General features: G+C 44.5%; 1 protein-coding gene across 3 annotated transcripts; it reads right to left on the minus strand.

Moving 5' to 3' along the window:
• Positions 1-595: 595 nt before the first annotated feature.
• On the minus strand, positions 596-18,659 carry LOC134456594 (tumor necrosis factor receptor superfamily member 14-like). 3 transcript variants are annotated; one of them, XR_010036347.1, is made up of 7 exons: positions 18,458-18,659; positions 18,217-18,342; positions 3,573-3,728; positions 2,428-2,515; positions 1,514-1,893; positions 1,020-1,055; positions 596-766 (listed from the first exon to the last, which is right to left on the minus strand). XR_010036347.1 is itself a non-coding variant. In XM_063208006.1 (7 exons), exons 1-7 carry the CDS (start codon positions 18,576-18,578, stop codon positions 735-737), a joined length of 732 nt encoding a protein of 243 aa, XP_063064076.1. In that variant the 5' UTR covers positions 18,579-18,659; the 3' UTR covers positions 596-734. The 3 variants fall into 3 exon arrangements, 1 of the variants encoding a protein (XP_063064076.1); XR_010036346.1 differs by adding an exon at positions 3,437-3,476 and having other exon boundaries at positions 1,020-1,893; XM_063208006.1 differs by having other exon boundaries at positions 1,721-1,893.
• Positions 18,660-19,159: the final 500 nt, after the last annotated feature.

The following is a 19,159-nucleotide window of genomic DNA, read 5'->3' on the forward strand; positions in this document are numbered from 1 at the left end:
GAAAAATGATGGGCCTTTTGATAACTAATAAGTATATGTTTTAGAGAACATTATTCAATATTTTGGTAACACTTTCTATGAGGCCCATATCTATAGCGCATTATGAGCGCATTATAACAAGTTATAATGCACATCATAATTAATCATAGTGCATTATGACAATTATAATGTATTATAAGCCCCTTCATTGCCTGTAGTTTATAACCATTCACAAGCACTCAAAACACCCTAAGATTTACAATGCATTATACGCTAGATTTATAGTTATTCATGACTGTTGATATACTCCATCATGAAGCGTTAATAGTGTAGTTATAATGCACTATGATGATGATGCGCATTATAAGTTGTTATAAATGTGCTCATAATGTGCTATAGATACGGGCTTCATAGGAAGTGTTACCAATATTTTGGGGGCAAAATGGTCAAGGCCCTAAGCGTTCTGTATACTCTGCTTATTTTATATTTTTTATTTTTTATTTAACCTTTATTTAACCAGGAAAAATAAACCCGTTGAGATTAAGAACCTCTTTTACAAGGGTGTCCTGGCCAAGTGGCGGCTCAAGTTACAAAATTAAAATTACACAAATGCTTATGCCTAGTGGCGGACCTGACTGTTCAGTATGAATCACTGTTCAGTATGTAGACAAGAGGAAAGTAGAATAGGGAGGTGGACGTGTGGAACAAAGTGAAATGTCTTCATAAACAGGACAGGATCTGCTGTTATTGATGTGTCATTGATTGTGCATCAGGTTCAGACGATTGCCTGAATAAAACGGAAACAGGTACAGTATAGGCTATTGATTACATTTTCATTTTATACATTATTTTTGTCCTGTCTACATGTAAAATATGAGATTGTAAATTACAAATTAAGCTCATAGATTTGCAGCGAGCTGGACTCTGGAGATACTGGCGAATAGCATCTACTATATGACATGAATTCTGATCATTTTTGAACACGTGTCTAAACTTTAAAGAATGATGGTCTCTCCACACAAACACACACATCAGCTTACCTTTTTCTCCACCAGTCATTTGCATGCCTTCATTCTCTGCATTGTAAATGAAAACAAAAAAACAGGCTATGAATAAGAAGTGGAGGTTTCATCATTGACAATACACAATAACACTGTGCGTGTAAAAGAATTTTGATCGCATTTCTACATTCATATTACCGAGTTGAAATGATGATTTGCTATTTTACTTGACACCATTTCTGAGAAACACGTGTTAGTAAAATACTAGTAAAATAGCACAGAATACAGGACAGCAGAATACAGGAAAACTGAGATCAGTCTATCAGAATTAGAAATAATAACAGTATAAACAATAAATAAATAAAAATAATAATCATTTGAATAATTGTGATTTCAGTATTGACTGAAATAAACTGAGTCATGACTTTTTTTGTTCATATTTACGCAGCCCTATTACACAGTACATAGTGCAGCTAATGAAACTCCATTCCTGCACAGTGCCCGGGGGCAGCCCAAGAGTTTGAGGATGGTACCAGTGGGTGTCTCCACATGGGAGGATGGTCAATCATTCCAGGAATCGAACCGGCAATCAGGAGGGCGGTCCGATTATCCTTAACTAGCCATTGACCACTGGAAACAACACCCATAAGAACAACAAATAGTAACAACTACTACAGTAAAAATGAAAAATGGAATTAATTTAAAGTAACAACAACAGCAATGAGTTGTGTCAGTACTACCATTGTTGGTCCTGTTCTGAGAAAAACTTTTCCAGACAAGCATCATGACTATTGCTGACAGCATCCCCAGAACAACGGTGAATGTGACTCCTCTGATCATAGCACTTCTGCCACAGTGAGTATCTGAGGATGGCGTTCCTTTGGTGATGACATCCATGATGTACAAGTTACACCTGTCATGGTTAAACATACACACACGCACGCACGCACGCACGCGCGCGCACACACACACACACACACACACACACACACACACACACACACACACACACACACACACACACACACACACACACACACACACAGGGTTAGTGTTTCTAAAAAAGGAATGTGTATTATATGTTATCACAGTATAAGGGTATTTTCACACCTAGTCCTCTTTAAGTGAACCGAACTCAGTCCTCTTTAAGTGGACCAAAAAGTGAACCGACAGCAAAAGGACACAGTTCTGTTTTTTTTTCATATTGAGAGTGTATTACAGAAACAACCGGCTGCCATTCCTGGCCCTGTTAGGCTTCACAAGTGTAACTTGTCAGGACTCATAACTGAACCGTACTGAGACCACGTCAATAAAGGTACCTGAGACCGGTCTCAGTACGGTTCACTTCCGAGGCGTCTGGGTGCACTTTGAAGCGTTCACATATCCGCAGAAAATTTTAATGGCTGGAAGGGACCAGGTGTGAAAACCCTGTAAGATATATACTGACTGTGTGTGAGGTTTGCAGATGGTGAAATTTCCATTCGAATATGAATTGGTAGGGCAGTCTTCACACACAGCATCCAAATATGCACTGCCTGTGGAAAAGATAATCATGATGAGGAGGAGACAGACATACTAAACTGTAGAAAAGTTATAGCATACACACCATTGTTTTCTTTCTAAATCATTTTCAGTCTGTCAATGTAGGCCTACTGTAACTCCAGCCTATTACATTATTAGTCCGTTTCTTGCTCCTACAGGCATAGTTGAACCCAGATGTTATGTTCCAACATTTGTATCATTGGAATGGAGTGACCATCACAAGGGTTGTGGGTGTCCTCTGGCTGTCACGCCAACGTACCTGGCTCTTTGGTGTAGTGGTCAGAGCCACAGCTTACTACCTCAGAAGGATTACTACCCCAGGATTGGTGACCCCGGTGCGAAGGACCCCAGTGATGGGTGAAGCATAGATGATGGGGCACACTGGGTGGGAGTAGCATGATGAACAGTTGTGTGAGGGACACCATGAGTGTGTGAAACGTGCACTTCCCAAAGGGGAAGGCAGTGTGATGGAGTGACCATCACTTGTGTGAGTGTGTTCTGACTGTCACACTAATGAGTCCGGCCACAGTGGGTTTACATTACAGTGTCCAAACTTGCCCTCCAACCCGTGCCTGCAGTTCATAGGAGCGGAGCCGAGCAAGCGCAGCCCATAATGCTGGCGAAAATAACTCACAATTGGGCTCACTGTCGGCTGAAACCTGACAATATTACTGTGGGTTCTGAGAAACCGATGTGGATTTAAATCAAATGTACAATAACAGGGGAGTTATATCCACATCTAAAAATATGCCCATGGTCAGAGCCCTAGTTTACTACCTCAGAAGGTCTGGGTATAAGTCCCAGCTGGGTAATTCTACTCCCCTTAGCTACAGTCATGTAAAATCTTTTGTCTGTATCATTTGCTTACAGAAATATTGTGTATTATATTATCCATATCCTCTGCACCAACATACCACACACCAACTGTCTGATGCAGCTGTCTTATCCATCAACCTGTTACACACAAATACAAGGTGAATCTAAACATAAAAAATGATTAGATTATTGCTGTTTCTACAAGTTGCCATGGCAGTGTAAGTATCTCTTTACCTTGCTGTCTGATGAACTGTCCTGGTTTGCACTGTGTGTGTTCCACAGCTCCTTGGCAGCCATCTGGGATTGGGTCAGTGCAGTAGTATCCTTCCAGAGGCTCACAGAGTGTGTCTGAGGTGGAGGTGCAGTTTCTCTTCACTTTAAGACCAGCACCTGTGGACCATAGACCTCATGCTTTGAATACATTTTCCTTAAAGGAACAGTCCACCCTTTTTATTTTCACATATTTGCAGTATTTCCAAGCATTATTCATGAATGTGCATAGAATTTTCTTCTCAGCGTTTTCAGTACTTAGATGTATTGGTATCAGAATTATTAGCATAGTTTTGTATAATCACTGGAAGTAAATGGGAGCACTAGCATAAGTGATCCCAGGGTGGGATTAAATAGCTGGAATGCATTTCTCGAAACCGAAGTTGCTTACTACATTAGCTGCTTTGTTGTTTTCAATGCATTTTCCCATTGGCAACTACCAAACAACTTCAACTACACCCCTGTTTTGCACTCTGGTGAATTTTACATTCATTTTAAAGTAGGTTAGAAGTGAATTTGATGATGTTTTTTTAGCACCATAGACTTGCATTGCTATGCTTAATATGGCTATACTGTTAAACTATGCAATGCAAACACAGATGAAAAATCCGATGTATTCTTATATTTTACAGGGACTTAACTACATATGATAAATTTGAGATGGACTGTTCCTTTAATGGCTATGTTTATGCGCTCTTCCTATTATTTATTTCTGAAGAATATAAATGACGTGTTGTTTCTCACTGCAGATATGAGTTGTGGTCAGAGGCAGGGGTGCTGCCAGAAATGTTGGGCCCCATGAAAGATTCGAATTTTTGGGCCGGTTAAGGGCCCCTCTCGGTGCTTGGGCCCCCTTAAGGGCCCCTATCAGTGCTTGGGCCCTTAGAATCTGTACCACTCCCCCCCCCTCCCCTAGCGGCCCCCATGGTCAGAGGTACTGTAGCATAACAGGAAGTGGTGTGACTTCAGAAGAAGAAGACAGCACTTCAGATGACAATGGAGCGGACGCACCCATGTCTTTATAGTATTGGTAAGTAAAATAAAAAAACGAATAGATAACTCTCTTGGCCTATCTCTAATGTTTATACGTAGCAACGAAGGGGTAACAACCGGTGAACTTGAGTGTTGCAAAGGACTTTTGAGACAACATACTAAGCAGTAACAATAAAGATTCTATTCTCCCGAGAGGCAGAGATATCATTGTTGATTGAATTGCTTACATATGGTGGTCTGGTCAGTGGACGATGTAAATGGCAGATCATTTTCATTCTGTGTATTATTTGGATGTAAAATATGGCATTGGTTTCACTTTGTAGTTGAGGGGAGCTGTATATGACAGGAAGTCTTGGCTAACAGTCTTGACTTCAAAGAGATACAGAGAACCCTTTTAGTGTCACCAAAATTTGAATTACACTCAAATAAAATACAATTACATCATTTTCAGATGAAAACTAAAAAATTACTGAATGTTCAGTTTGGAATGTATTTCATCATAAAAACATAGTTATTCGAATTATTAGACTATTAGACTTTTCTTGAGAGATTCAGGGTCCAGTGTGTAATTTTAGTAATTTCTATCCTAAATGTATGCTGCCCATTCAGGAATATAGGTCTTACAGTTTTTCTCAATTGGTTTGTACATTTCTCACAACTGAATAATGATTCTCAAAAGTCTTTGTTCAATTGTGACTGCACATGGTAAAATCAGTTTCTCATTGTTTTCGGCATATAGCAAATGCTCTCGTCCACCATGCCATGGCTGTGTACAATTCTCAGTGATTTCGTACATTATCAATTGCTTTAGTCATATCACTCAAAAAGCTTTGTCACTGAATGCATGAAACTATCTCACCCCCCAAAACATTTAGGCCCTATGTCATAGTTTCAGTCTTGACATGCTTGATAAAAATGATTTACCAAATAATTTCCATTGGATTTTTGTCTATAAATGTGATCTGAATTGATAAATTGCTCACAGGTGAATATTGACCCTCTCTAATCAAAGGCAATAGAAGGGATAGAGAAAACAGGCATGCAATACAACAATAGGCACTGTACTGCATTATATTACTCTATGCCTCATGTGCCCTTTATAATTACACTCCACGCAAAATTACAATATTTCCCTAGAATTTCACTAGACAGTAAGTGCACTTTATACAGTATCAGTGTATTGTTTCAAATTTATTTTGCTTTAAAGTTCTAGATTTTTTTTCACATGGGCCTGCAAGACAAGTAAAAAGGGATGGTAGAGGGCGCATTTTGACACCTCAACCAGAGTTGGCTATTTTTCCTATTTTGCAATGAGAAAACCTGTCAATAAAAAGGTCATAGTCTAAATGCATATCTAGGACAGTCTTATCTAATCAATGCAATATAACGTCGAATTTACAACATTTCCCATCCAATCTAAACATTTCCCTTCAGAAAAGATCCTCAAGAGTGTACTAGTCAATTGACAACATGACAAATCGATTTGACTAGCTTGTCCATACACTATGACACAATGACTAACCATTCTGCTGGCACTGATACGTTCATTGACACAAAAAACTTGGTTTTGAAAGACAAACTAAGGGTTTTGAGCAAGAGACTCGGTTTTGCAGGTCATCCACAGTGTTTTGCCATGTGTTAAAGCTGTTTTGAGAATGAATATTATGTTTTGCAAATTGCGAGAGAGATTCGAGAAATGTACAAAACCAATTGAGAAATAATGTGTAATATTGGACCAGAGTGGATACGCAACGAATGAGGTCCATGAATAGCCAGACCTGTGTGTAGCTCCGGAGCCCCCTGGTGGAGCTAAGGAGTGTTCATGAAGCTGCACGGACCCACACAGGTCAGGCAAGAGCCGGCCATGTCTATGATGTCTACGACTAGTCATTCATAATGGATTTACGATCCACGTATTCATGTATGAAAAGTGTACATTTCCAAACCATAATGGAAATGTGGACATTAATGGGTTCTACATTTTCATGAAAAAGATATAATTGTTGAATGGGCAACATATAGGCCTATGGTAATAAACTTATAAAGAATGTTCACATACCTTCAAACTTCTAAATAATAATAATTAAAACTCCAAACAAGAGTTCCAGAGTGCTATTTGGTTGAGTGAAGGTAGCCTGGTAGCACTATACTGTACCCACATAATAATTATATTGAATGTTTATGTGATACTGTCCCATGGAAATAAGCTTATTTTAGACCTCCCCTTGAGTTAAATAATAGGATTTTACAGTTGTCCTATGATTTCAACCGTTCTCTGGGTATGGCAGTGCAAATTTTACCTCCAAGCTAGCAGTTAACATTGAGTCCTATGAGACCAGTTAGCCGCCAGCTGGTCTCATAGGACTCAATATTAACTGCTAGCTTGGAGGTACAATGTGCACTGCCATACCCAGAGAACGGTTGAAAGTACAGGAGAAAGGTAAGACCCAATAATTTAACTCAAGGGAAGGTGTAAAATAAGCTTATTTCCAAAAATGGGCCCATATAAGGGGGGCCTTGGCAGGAATCTACCAGTATATAGGGGGCCTTGTCAGGCGCAGTCCTTGCATTGAGGCGTTGCTAGGCAACCGCCTTACCGCAGAGATACACCAGCGGCGATCTGAGCGAGTCGAGCGACGGAAGTAATTGACTTTGTATTGAGTCGAGAGACAAAAGCGATTCTGGAGACTAGAGCGATTTGCGCGACGAGCGCGACAATTTGAAGTTGAAATCTTTTCAACTTTTTATGACGCGGTTCGGCGACAAGCCGCGACAGCCAATGACTGTATAGAGGTCAGTGACCACAGCCAATGGGAATGCTTGAATGCTTTGCCTTCTGCCTGTACGGACATACTCTAGTCTCCTCAGTCTCTCGTATCGCTTGCTGCTACACTCTGTCGCTTGAGTCGCGTCGCCGCTGGTGTATCTCTGCGGTTAGGCCCCATCCATCTCAGACCAGCTGTAGGGGCCCCCTCTGACCCCTCTGCAAAGTTCACATAGGCCTATAGCTGGTAATTGGGGCCCTTGGACAGTTATTCACAGATAAATGGTATTTTTTTTCATGAATAATGAATTTTGTATGTTTAAATTGGAAACAAGAACAATACAATACATTACAAACTAGAATGGGCACTCGGTAGAGCGCAAACCTTCGCCTACGCCACTTATTTTATTCTGGCCATCTTCAGAGTGTGGGGCATAACATTCTCCAAATTTTGGTGTTAGTTTCATTTAAATGGGACCGGAATATCGTAATATTACATTTTTGGCCCAGTCTTGACCTCTTATTCAATTCAGCATGCACACGTTGTTCTGGCATATAGTGCTTGGCAATTTTTTTTTTTTTTTACCTTTTCGTGACCTTGACCTTGACCATTGACCCAATCACTCCCAAAAAGTAATCGATTGTTCCTTGGGTCATGACCAATTATCCCAGTAAATTTCATAAAAATCGGCTCAATTTACGTTTTTTACCTTTTCGTGAGCTTGACCTTGACCTTTGACCCAATCACTCCCAAAAAGTAATCGATTGTTCCTTGGGTCATGACCAATCATCCCACTAAATGTCATAAAAATCGGCTCAATTTACGGTTTTGACCTTTTCGTGACCTTGACCTTTGACCCAATCACTCCCAAAAAGTAATGGAGTGTGCCTTGGGTCATGACCAATCATCCCACAAAATTTCATAAAAATCGGCTCAATTTACGTTTTTGACCTTTTCGTGACCTTGACCTTTGACCTTTGACCCAATCACTCCCAAAAACTAATCGATTGTTCCTTGGGTCATGACCAATCATCCCTCATAAAAATTGGCTCAGTTTTGACTGAGTTATACGAAGTACAAACAAACAAACAGACAAACAGACATATTCACAAATAAATAAATACACGGCGGGCAAAACATAACCTTCTGGCGAAGGTAAAAATACAGATTCCGTGCACCCCCTCTCTTTCCCGTTAAAATGGAATATTCCATCCATGCGTGCCATGTGCGCCAGGCAAATCCCTGAACATTCAACGACGTATAAATAAGGAGGATAACTGTGAAGGCCACACTCAACAAACTCTTCATGGTCAATAACATCAAGCGGAGCACAAAAACATAGGAAGGCACGAAACGTTTGCAGATAGCCTTTGCTACATTCAGTGTTGTTAGACTAGCCTACAGACAGCGTCACCACACTCAAAAGAAACTAAACAACCATAGAAAAAAACCTGAACACCGGCAATCCCCTGATTTTTTTTTGGCTTATGCTATGAGAAGTGCAGGCAAGAAAGCAACTCATGCATTGAGCGTGGAGTAGGTTAGGCCTACTTCGATTAGACTTCACAGGCACGCGAGTGCAGGGAGAGTTAAGGCTGTGTTTCTGTTTATTTTGTGCACGCGCGTCTTCAAAGGGTTCGTTCGGGGCGACCGCTTGAGAGAGCGCGCTTTTTGGTTTATGCAGTAAACGTCTCCTTCATTCGTTTTTGGAACTTATGGTGTCGAACGTCCACGAAGACAATATCCACGTGAAAACGCAAAGGCCTACAAACTGCTGTTCTGTCAGAAAAGAGTGTGCACCTGTCGCCTGTCTACTTCCCACAGCGACATTTAAAAGTCTCATATGAAATCCAATATAGCCTACAACATATGAGAAGTTCAGGCAAGATGGCAACTCGCGCATTGAGCGAATTGGCTACTTTGATTAAATTTCACAGGCACGCGAGTGTGTTTCTGTTTAACCTGACTGCACGCGCGTCTCTTCTCAATGGGTCTGTTCAGGCAGGCTTTGGTTGAGGGCGACCACTTGACAGAGAGCGTGCTTTTCAGTTTATTCAGTAAATATCTCCTTGATTAGTTTTTGAAGGTTGGAATGTCTGTAATATCCACGAAGACAATGAAATTAAATGCCTGCAAACCGCTGTTCTGTCAGAAAGTGTGCACCTGACGCCTACTCTGTCTACTTCCCACAGCGACATTTAAAAGTCTCCCATGAAATCCAACATCCAACATATGAGAAGTGCAGGCAAGATGGCAACTCGCGCATTGAGCGCGGAATTGGCTACTTCGATTAGATTTCACAGGCACGCGAGCGAGGGGAGCGTGAAGGCTGTGTTTCTGTTTAACCTGACTGCACGCGCATTTCTTCTCAATGGGTCTGTTCAGGTAGGCTTGGGTCAGGGCGACCGCTTGACAGAGAGCGCGCTTTTCGGTTTATTCAGTAAATATCTCCTTGATTAGTTTTTGAAAGTTGGGATGTCTGTAACATCCACGAAGACAGTATCCACCTGAAAACGCCAAATGCCTGCAAACGTCAGGTTATGAATATAACCACTGTCCCCTGAGGGAGAGGAACGAGGTACAACACAGATAGTATGGGATATTACGCCCCCGCATGGTCTGGCTTGAAGACACCTTTATTCACGCCTGAAAGGCAAGTCGCGTGGTGACGTAGCAAGCACCGCCTACGTGGTACTTAAGCGCAGTCACCAGCGATGCTTCCCCAGTTCAACCCAGCGAACTTCACCGAGCATGAGCTAAGCGGGGCAAGCTGGTGTTGTACCTCATTCCTCTCCCTCAGGGAACAGTGGTTATATTCATAACCTGACTTTCGGTCGATTCACTCGGTACAACACAGATAGTATGGGACCTATATACACGCCCCGCACAGCAAGGGCTGACACATATCAACATCCTGTCCCAGAGGAAAGGACCGAGGAGGCCACCGAAGGGTCCGCCACGTCCAAACGGTAGAAGCGTACAAAAGTGTGAGGGGAGGACCAGGATGCTGCTGAGCAGATCTGATCCAGAGATACACCCTTGAATAAAGCCCAGGATGCTGCCATCCCCCTAGTTGAATGAGCGCGCAAACCCACAGGCAATGCCATGCCCCTTGTGCTGTAGGCCAAAGCAATAGCCTCGACAATCCAATGGGAGAGACGTTCTTTAGACAATGCTGGTCTAGCAAAGCAAACAAAGAGCTGGTCACACAACCGAAACTCGCTAGTTAGTGACATGTATGTGCGCAGTGCCCGCAGAGGGCAGAGACAGTGCAGACGCCTTTGCTCCTCAGACGTAAACGGAGGGGGTGAAAAGGCAAATAATTCAATCGCCATAGACTGATAAGACCTAGGCATGACCTTGGGCAGATAAGCAGCGTTAGGCAGCAAAACAACTTTCGCCCCATCAGGCGCAAACTGAGTGCAAGATTGATGTACTGAAAGAGCATGAATGTCAGATACGCGCTTTGCTGACGCCAATGCGAGCAGAAGTGCGGTTTTGTAGGACACGACTTTAAAGTGGTAGTTCGCTATTTTAGACATTAAGCCCTGTTTGTGTGACTTCTGGGGTGAAGTAGAGATGTTCTCATCACAATTTTGACATTTGGTGCTGAACGGAGCATTTGGGTATCCAAGACTGCAGCCCCCCCACCTTTACATTGACTCCAATAGAGCACTCAAGCAATCGATTATAAAATGGCATTAAACTTTTGTTTGAGAAGACATGGAACTCACCGTGTGGTCAGTGGTAGACAGCGATAAATTGACCCGAAAATTGCAGCGAAATATGCCTTCTAACTGTTGTTAAGCATTTGGCGGACCTATTTTTCCCCAGACGCCGTTGAATAGCAGTAGACATCCAGCCAGTAGGTAGCGATAGTGTGTTGTTTATGGAGCGAGGTAGAACGGCTATCTTTGAGCGGGACTGGCTACAAAAACTACAGCTTGCATACAAACCATAGATAGTAACGTAAACAAACGCACCCCCATTTCCGGTCGCGCGGAGTAATACTAGTTAAACCAATACAATCAATGAAGACGGACAATAATGAATATATCTTCTCTGGAAGCGTATTTCGCGGTGATTTTCGAGCCAACGTATCGCTGCCCACCTCTGACCACTCGGTGAGTTTCATGTCTCTGCAAACGAAAGTTTAATGCCATTTTATGATCGATTGCTTGAGTGCTTCATTGGAGTCAATGTAAAGGTGGGGGGGCTGCAGTCTTGAATACCCAAATGCTCCGTTCAGCACCAAATGTCAAAATTGTGATGAGAACATCTCTACTTCACCCCAGAAGTCACACAAACAGGGCTTAATGTCTAAAATAGCGAACTACCACTTTAATCATCCACTGACTCCAGAGGTTCGAAAGGAGGGCCACACAGCGCCTCGAGGGGGTCAGCCCAATGTTCCCACGGCCCATTGGTCCCACATTGCTAAGACTTTTGCGTTTTTTCAAAATTAGGCCCAATGGTCCCACAGCCCATTGGTCCCACAGCCCATTGGTCCCACATCACTAAGATTTTTAAATTTGTTTTTAGGTCCGTTGGTCCCACAGCCCATTGGTCCCACAGTCCATTGGTCCCACATCACAAACACTTCAATGGGCTGTGGGACCAAGGGACCCACTAGTTTGACGCCCTCTCGGTACTTCACATGATAATCAAACATTTCAAACAAGCGATTTAAGGTTAGGGTTAGGTTTAGGATTAAGGTTAGGGTTAAGGTTAGGGTTAGGGTTAGGTTTAGGGTCGTATGACGTTAGCGGTAAGTACCGAAAGAGCCTTGAACTAGTGAGTCCCGTGGGACCAATGGCCCAGAAATTCAAATAAAAAAGCAATGTGGGACCAATGGGCTGTGGGACCAATGGACTGTGGGACCAATGGGCCTAAAAAATGAAAAAAAGTCTTAGTGATGTGGGACCAATGGGCTGTGGGACCAATGGGTTGTGGGACCAATGGGCTGTGGGACCAGTGGGCCGTGGGACCAATGGGCCGTGGGAACATTGGTACGCTCCCGCCTCCAGAACAGCAGGAAGGTCCCACGAGGGCACCGACGACCTATTAAATGGTCTTAGACGATGCACACCCCTCATGAAACGAATAGTTAGAGGATGCGCTCCAGGTGACACGCCCTCAAAGCCTACATGACATGCTGATATAGCAGCCAAATAGACCTTAATGGTAGAGAAAGACAGGCCCTGCTCGAAGAGCTCCTGCAGGAATGTCAAAACATCAACTACAGAACACTGAAAAGGCACAATACGTCTGCTGTGGCACCAGTTCTCGAACGCACGCCATTTATACGAATATAGATTTCGCATAGATGAAGCTCTAGCATTATGTATAGTGGCAATAACGTTGCTCCGGTCGAGGGTGTAGGATCTGCCCCCCCCGCCTGTGACAAGAGATCTGGCTGCAGGGGAAGAGGCCACGGCTCGTCCACCAGTAGGCTGACTATTTCCGCGTGCCATGGCTTCGCTGGCCAGCACGGGGCTACCAGAATTAGATAGTGATTGTCCCGACGCACTCGTTCCAGTGTAGGCGTGATCAGTTCCACCGGAGGGAACGCATAGAGAAAGCGCCTTGGCCAGCTGTGCGCCAGCGCGTCTACCCCGAGTGGAGTGCTGGGATCCAGCATCGAGAAGTACAGAGGGCAGTGCGGGTTTTCTCTGGATGCGAATAGATCGGTGTGGGCCCTGCCCCACCGGTCCCAAATCTGAGACACCACTTGGGGGTTGAGGCGCCACTCTCTCACAAGGGGCCCGCCCCTGGAGATCCGCGCCCAGATTCAAAGCGACCGGGACGTGCGTCGCTCGGATTGAACAGAGATGTTGCTCGCTCCACAGGAGGAGCGACCTCGTTAACGTTAGTAGCGGGAGTGAACGTGTCCCTCCTTGTCTGTTTATGTATGACACTACTGTAGTATTGTCCGTCTTGATCAGAACATGATGCCCTTCCACCGTGGGGAGGAAGTATTTTAAGGCCAGGAAAACAGTCAGCAGCTCTAGATAGTTTATGTGGAGTCTGCTCTGACATGGGGTCCAGACCCCTCTCACTGTTCTGTTCTCGCATATGGCTCCCCAGCCCCTGAGGGACGCGTCTGTCGTTATTAGAATTCGGGAATAAATCCTGCCTATGGGAGTTCCCCTGCGCAGGAGATCCCTCCGTCTCCATGGCGACAGCGCAGCTAGACACGCCGCATCTACCAACATTCGCCTGTTTAGGTGACGTGAGGTATTTAGACGGTGTGACAGTACCCACATCTGAAACGGTCTCATGTGCAAAAGCCCCAGTGGGACAGCCGCTATCATGGAGGCCATCAGACCTAATAGGCGAAGGAACGTAAGTGAGCAAATCTCAAGACCCAGAAACTCCAAACGTTGACGAGGTGTCAGGGAACTTTTCATGTAATTCACTGTAAACCCCAAAGCCTGAATGTGAGACAGCACCATGGCCGTGTGTGTGACTGCTTGTTCTTCCGAACGGCATATGATCGCCATGTCGTCCAAATAAGCTAGAATTTGAATTCCCTGAGCTCGCAGGGGTGCAAGGGCTGCTTCCAGTGTTTTTGAAAAACAACGGGGAGAGAGCGCTAGGCCAAACGGGAGGACGAGATACTCGTAAACAGTGCCCTCGAATGCGAATCTGAGAAATTTTCTGTGGGCTGGGAGAATAGCTACATGTTGAAATGCGTCGGTCAGATCTATTGATGTGAACCACATTTCCGGTCCGACTACTTTCAGAAGTTGACGTAAAGTTAACATTCTGAACTTGAATACCTTCAAGCGTCTGTTTAGCACAAGCAGATCTAAGATAGGATGTAACTTCCCATTGCGTTTTGGCACAACAAAGTACCGGCTGTACCAGCCGCCCTGTGCTTCCGTGTGCGGAACTATTCTTATAGCCCCCTTCGAGAGAAGAGAGTTTATTTCCTCCCTCATAGCCCCGACAGCATTTTCTAACACATTTGTCTCGACAATTGTGGAGAACTGAGGCGGGGGAAGGCGAAACTGAAGTCTGTACCCCTGAGCTATGATTGAGTGCCACTGAGATAACCGAGACGCGAGGCGACCTGCCAGTGGCTGCGTTGGTAGAGCACTCGCGCCCTCCGGTGGAGGGAGGCAAGCACTGTTTAGCTCTGTTTTGTACCCCTTTGAGATTGTGTGAGAATTAACGGCATCTTTTATTTGAGGCGATTTCACAACAACATACACACACTCTTTTATTATGCCCGAACAGTGGGGCTGGAACAGAAGTGGTGTGGGGGGGTGGGAATGCTTGGGAGACTGTGTGGGTAGGGACAAACGAGTCCTTTTCGGACTGGGGCCCTGAAACGTGTTGTGACACAGCAGTGGCACTGGAAGGGCGGCTGCAGCGTCTCCCAAAATTGACAGCCGTCCCAGAGCCGGAGCTAGGATGATTTTTGCTTCCTCTTCCCCACTCTGTGGGGGGGGTCTGGGCCAAGCCGGCTGGCCTGGGGCTCTATCCATAGGCTGCTTCTGCGGTGCTGGGGCGGCTGAAGCAGCTCTCTTCACGGGTTGATAAGAGGTACCCGGGCGTCGGAAACCCACCGGAGGCTGGGGCTGAGGATGCTGCTTGTAGGGATGAGGGTTAGCCTTGGGCTTAGCATCACGTCTTGGCAGCACGTTCTGTAGAGCTTCAGCTTGCTTCTTCCGCAAATCAAAGGATGTCTGCATAGCATCGAGTGACTGCCCAAACAAGCCCACGGGTGAAACGGGCTCGTGGATCGCCTTGGATTTTTTCTTCTTTTTCAACGTCCAGATATGAGGCTCGGTCTCTATCTGGCATATCCGTCAGAGTGAGCCATAGGTGACGCTGTGCCACTACGGTCGTACCCATTCCTCTTCCCAGAGATAGAGCAGCGCAGCGTGACATGCGTAGCGAGTGGTCAGTAGCTACACGAATCTCGTTGAGTAGCTCTGTGAGTGTGCTTCCCTCGGGTAGCAGGCTGGCTAGCTCCGCGAGACATATTGCCTGGTAGGTCTGCAGCATAGATACGGAGGACATCGCCCGAGCCGTCGTCGCCTGTGACCTGTAGCATTTTTCCAATTGCACATACGAGAACCAGCAGTGCTTCGAAGGCAGCGTTGTGGGGCCGGCCACGCCGTAGTTTTGCGCCGGGGCCAGGTAGGCTGCTAGGGACGGCTCCATTGGGGGAGGATTAAGAAGGCCCGCTTTATCTGCCCCTTCGTGTTCCAAAAATGGCGCATATCCGGGCAGGGAGGCCCGAGTGGATAGGGGTTTATTCCAGGAGGCTGTTAGTTCTGTAACAAAATCCGGAAATAAGGGCAGACGAGGCTTCGCTGCAGTTGGTGTTTGAGGCAGGAAGAACCCAGAAAATCTTGTCGGCTTCTGAGCAGGGGGGGGTGGGGGGCCACTCCACATCCAGCTTCTGGGCTGCCAGGCGATATAAGGCGAAAAACGTGTCATCCGTCTCAACCGGGGGATAAGTCGGGCTGGTCTTCGTCCTCCGAAAAACCATGTTCATCCAGACCCAAGTCGAAAATTTCGTCCTCAGTAGCATCGATTGTCGGAGCTAGCGGAGCAGTTAGCTTCAACTCGCTGATCTCCTCCATTTGGTCCGCCCAGCTGACCACCGTACCACCAGAGCCCTCTAGGTCGTCCTCGGAGCCCGGCAGGGGGTCGGAGGAATCGGAGAGGAGAGGGTCTTGGGCGGCGGTAGCAGCCTCGCCGAGGATTCGCTCAACAAACTTAACACGCCGCTCCAGCGTTGAGGTCCTAAACTGGCGGCAAAACGCACATGCCTCAGGGTCTGCGAGCGTGGAGGATCCCCAGACAGACCGGGCAGGCGTCATGGTGATCCCTCTCATGAAGGGAAAAACCACAAGCCTGTGGACACGGTCTAGGGCCGGGGTTAGCAGAGTGACGGTTTTGGCGAGCTCATTGTAATGAGACACACACACATCTACACGTCAAGTAGTACACACTTAGAACCAGCTAGCGGGCTAGACAGGCGGTGTTTCAGAGTTAGGTGCCCAAGCGAGGTGAAGAAGCTTGAACTGGGGAAGCATCGCTGGTGACTGCGCTTAAGTACCACGTAGGCGGTGCTTGCTACGTCACCACGCGACTTGCCTTTCAGGCGTGAATAAAGGTGTCTTCAAGCCAGACCACGCGGGGGCGTGATATCCCATACTATCTGTGTTGTACCGAGTGAATCGACCGAAAGGGAACCTAAGTTCTGTCAGAAAACAGTGTCCACCTGTCGCTTATCCTGTCTACTCCCCACAGCAGCATTTACAGTATTTCTCAATTGGTTTTGTACATTTCTCGAATCTCTCTCGCAATTTGCAAAACATAATATTCATTCTCCAAACAGCTTTTACAAATGGCAAAACACCGTGGATGACCTGCAAAACCGAGTCTCTTGTTCAAAACCCAATTTTTTGTGTCAATGAACATATCAGTGCCAGCAGAATGGTTAGTCATTGTGTCATAGTGTGGTCCGTGTATGGACAAGCTAGTCAAATCGATTTGTCATGTTATGTTGTCAATTGAATAGTCACTCCTGAGGATCTTTTCTGAAGCAAAATATTGTTTAGATTGGATGGGAAATTCGGCTTTATATTACATTGATCCGATAAGATTGTCCTAGATACATTTAGACTATGACCTATTTATTGACAGGTTTTCTCATTGCAAAATAGGAAAAATATAGCAAACTCTGGTTGAGGTGTCAAAATGTGAAAAAAAAATCTAGAACTGTAAAGCAAAATAAATTTGAAACAATACACCGATACTGTATAAAGTGCACTTACTGTCTTGTGAAATTCTAGGGAAATATTGTAATTTTGCATGGAGCATAATTATAAAGGGCACATGAGGCATAGAGTAATATAATGCAGTACAGTGCCTATTGTTGTATTGCATGCTTGTTTTCTCTTTCCCTTCTATTGCCTTTGATTAGAGAGAGTCAATATTTACACGTGGGCAATTCACCAATTCAGATCACATCTATAGATAAAAATCCAATGGAAATTATACAGTGCTTATCACATTATGACAGCTTGGTAAATCATTTTGCATGTCAAGACTTAAACTATGACATAGGGCCTAAATGTTTTGGGGGGTGAGATAGTTTCATGCATTCAGTGACAAAGCTTTTTGAGTGATATGACAAAAGCAATTGATAATGTACGAAATCACTGAGAATTGTACACAGCCATAGCATGGTGGACGAGAGCATTTGCTATTTGCCGAAAATAATGAGAAACTGATTTGACCATGTGCAGAGGTAACACCAGGAAGTCACAATTGAACAAAGACTTTTGAGAATCATTATTCTGTTGTGAGAAATGTACAAAACCAATTGAGAAAAACTGTAAAAGTCCTCCATGAAATCCCAAACAGACGTCACTTCAAATAGGTGACAGCAAGCATGCACATATGAAATAACACTTCAGTGAGGGGGGGAAATCACTCTGCTCTCATATTAAAGTGAAAATGGGATGACAATTTCACATTTTAGTTTGTTCAATTTCTGCATGAGAAGTTGCAAATATTCATTGAAATCTGTCCAGAAAGGGTTGTAGCCCAAGATTGCCTGTTTTTTTTTTTTTTTTGTAAATATTTTTTGAATGGAAAATCGTGATTTTAAAAAATTGAAGAAGAGATTTTATGTTTAAAAATGTGTGATATGAAATGGGCCGATGGCACCCCTAGGTAAATTCGCCTTAGGCCCCCAAATTGCTAAGTCCGCCACTGGGCCTTGTCATGGTAAAGTTTGGGAACCCCTGGCCTAACTGAACAATAAGTAGTACATTTTGGTTCCTCTGAACACCTCATTCAAAACCAAAAGTTGGACTTACTCAAGTGGCAGACTCCACACATTCTACATGCCCTCAGTCCATTGTGTTCATCAGTATACGTAGAGATGGGGCATGGGGCACATGTAGTACTGGTATCTTCTGTACAGTGTCTATAGACGTGGTATCCTAAAAGATATGAACAGGAAATACATAATGTAGAGAATATTAGCAAGGAATACAGCAGAAACAAAAGCCAACATTCCAACTCACAAAAACTGAAACTGAATAGGGTAAGACTTACCAGGATCACATTTGGGACAACACTCTTTCTTCACTTCATATTGAGCAGCACCACAAGACAGACACATTGGAGAGTTGCAAATAACAAGCATGACAGAGAGAAGTGAAACATAGATCCACATTTCACGGATGACAGTGAGAGGCGTTGAACAAAATATAAATCCACATTAGACAAGAATCTTTTTTGTGCTCCCATGTGTCACACGTGAAAACCATTCTTCTTCTTCTTCTTTTTAACAGACAAAACCATTATTCACCATTGCAGTTGGGGGAGGAAACAAATCTTTGTCGAAGTCAGCAGGGCCATCTAGTGGAGGGGTGGGAGAGACTGCTGACTCAAATGAAAATCCCCGAAGGTGGGGCATGGGAATTGACAGAGGATATGGGGAGGAGATGACATGGTTGAATAACAGACAGTAGGCCTAGGTCACACCCTAAAAACACTCCCTCTTCTCTTTCGCTCTCTCCAAGACTCGAACTGACACACACGAATGCATGCATGCACGGGAGCGCGCGCGCGCGCACGCACACACACACACACACACACACACACACATAATTATCTAATGAACACCTTTGCATGTTTCACTATACTGTATGTCTGAAAAGAACAAATAGCCTACAGTAAATTAATTACTGTAATGTTTTTTTTACATGAAGCATGTTAGCCTACATGTTTGTATTGGCATGACTTCTTCACTGG

The sequence above is a fragment of the Engraulis encrasicolus genome, chromosome 10 (genome assembly GCF_034702125.1).
Source record: "Engraulis encrasicolus isolate BLACKSEA-1 chromosome 10, IST_EnEncr_1.0, whole genome shotgun sequence".
In the NCBI taxonomy this organism is placed as follows: Eukaryota; Metazoa; Chordata; class Actinopteri; order Clupeiformes; family Engraulidae; genus Engraulis; species Engraulis encrasicolus.

What these genes read in the sequence shown, in the direction of transcription:
- LOC134456594 (XM_063208006.1), bottom strand. Translation starts at nt 18,578, where the DNA reads ATGTGGATCTATGTTTCACTTCTCTCTGTCATGCTTGTTATTTGCAAC. An exon ending in ACAGTTCATCAGACAGCAAG is followed by an intron (nt 2,516 to 3,572) that starts GTAAAGAGATAC and finishes TCTTTTCCACAG; the next exon opens with GCAGTGCATATTTGGATGCT. An exon ending in ATCTGCAAACCTCACACACA is followed by an intron (nt 1,894 to 2,427) that starts GTCAGTATATAT and finishes TAACCATGACAG; the next exon opens with GTGTAACTTGTACATCATGG.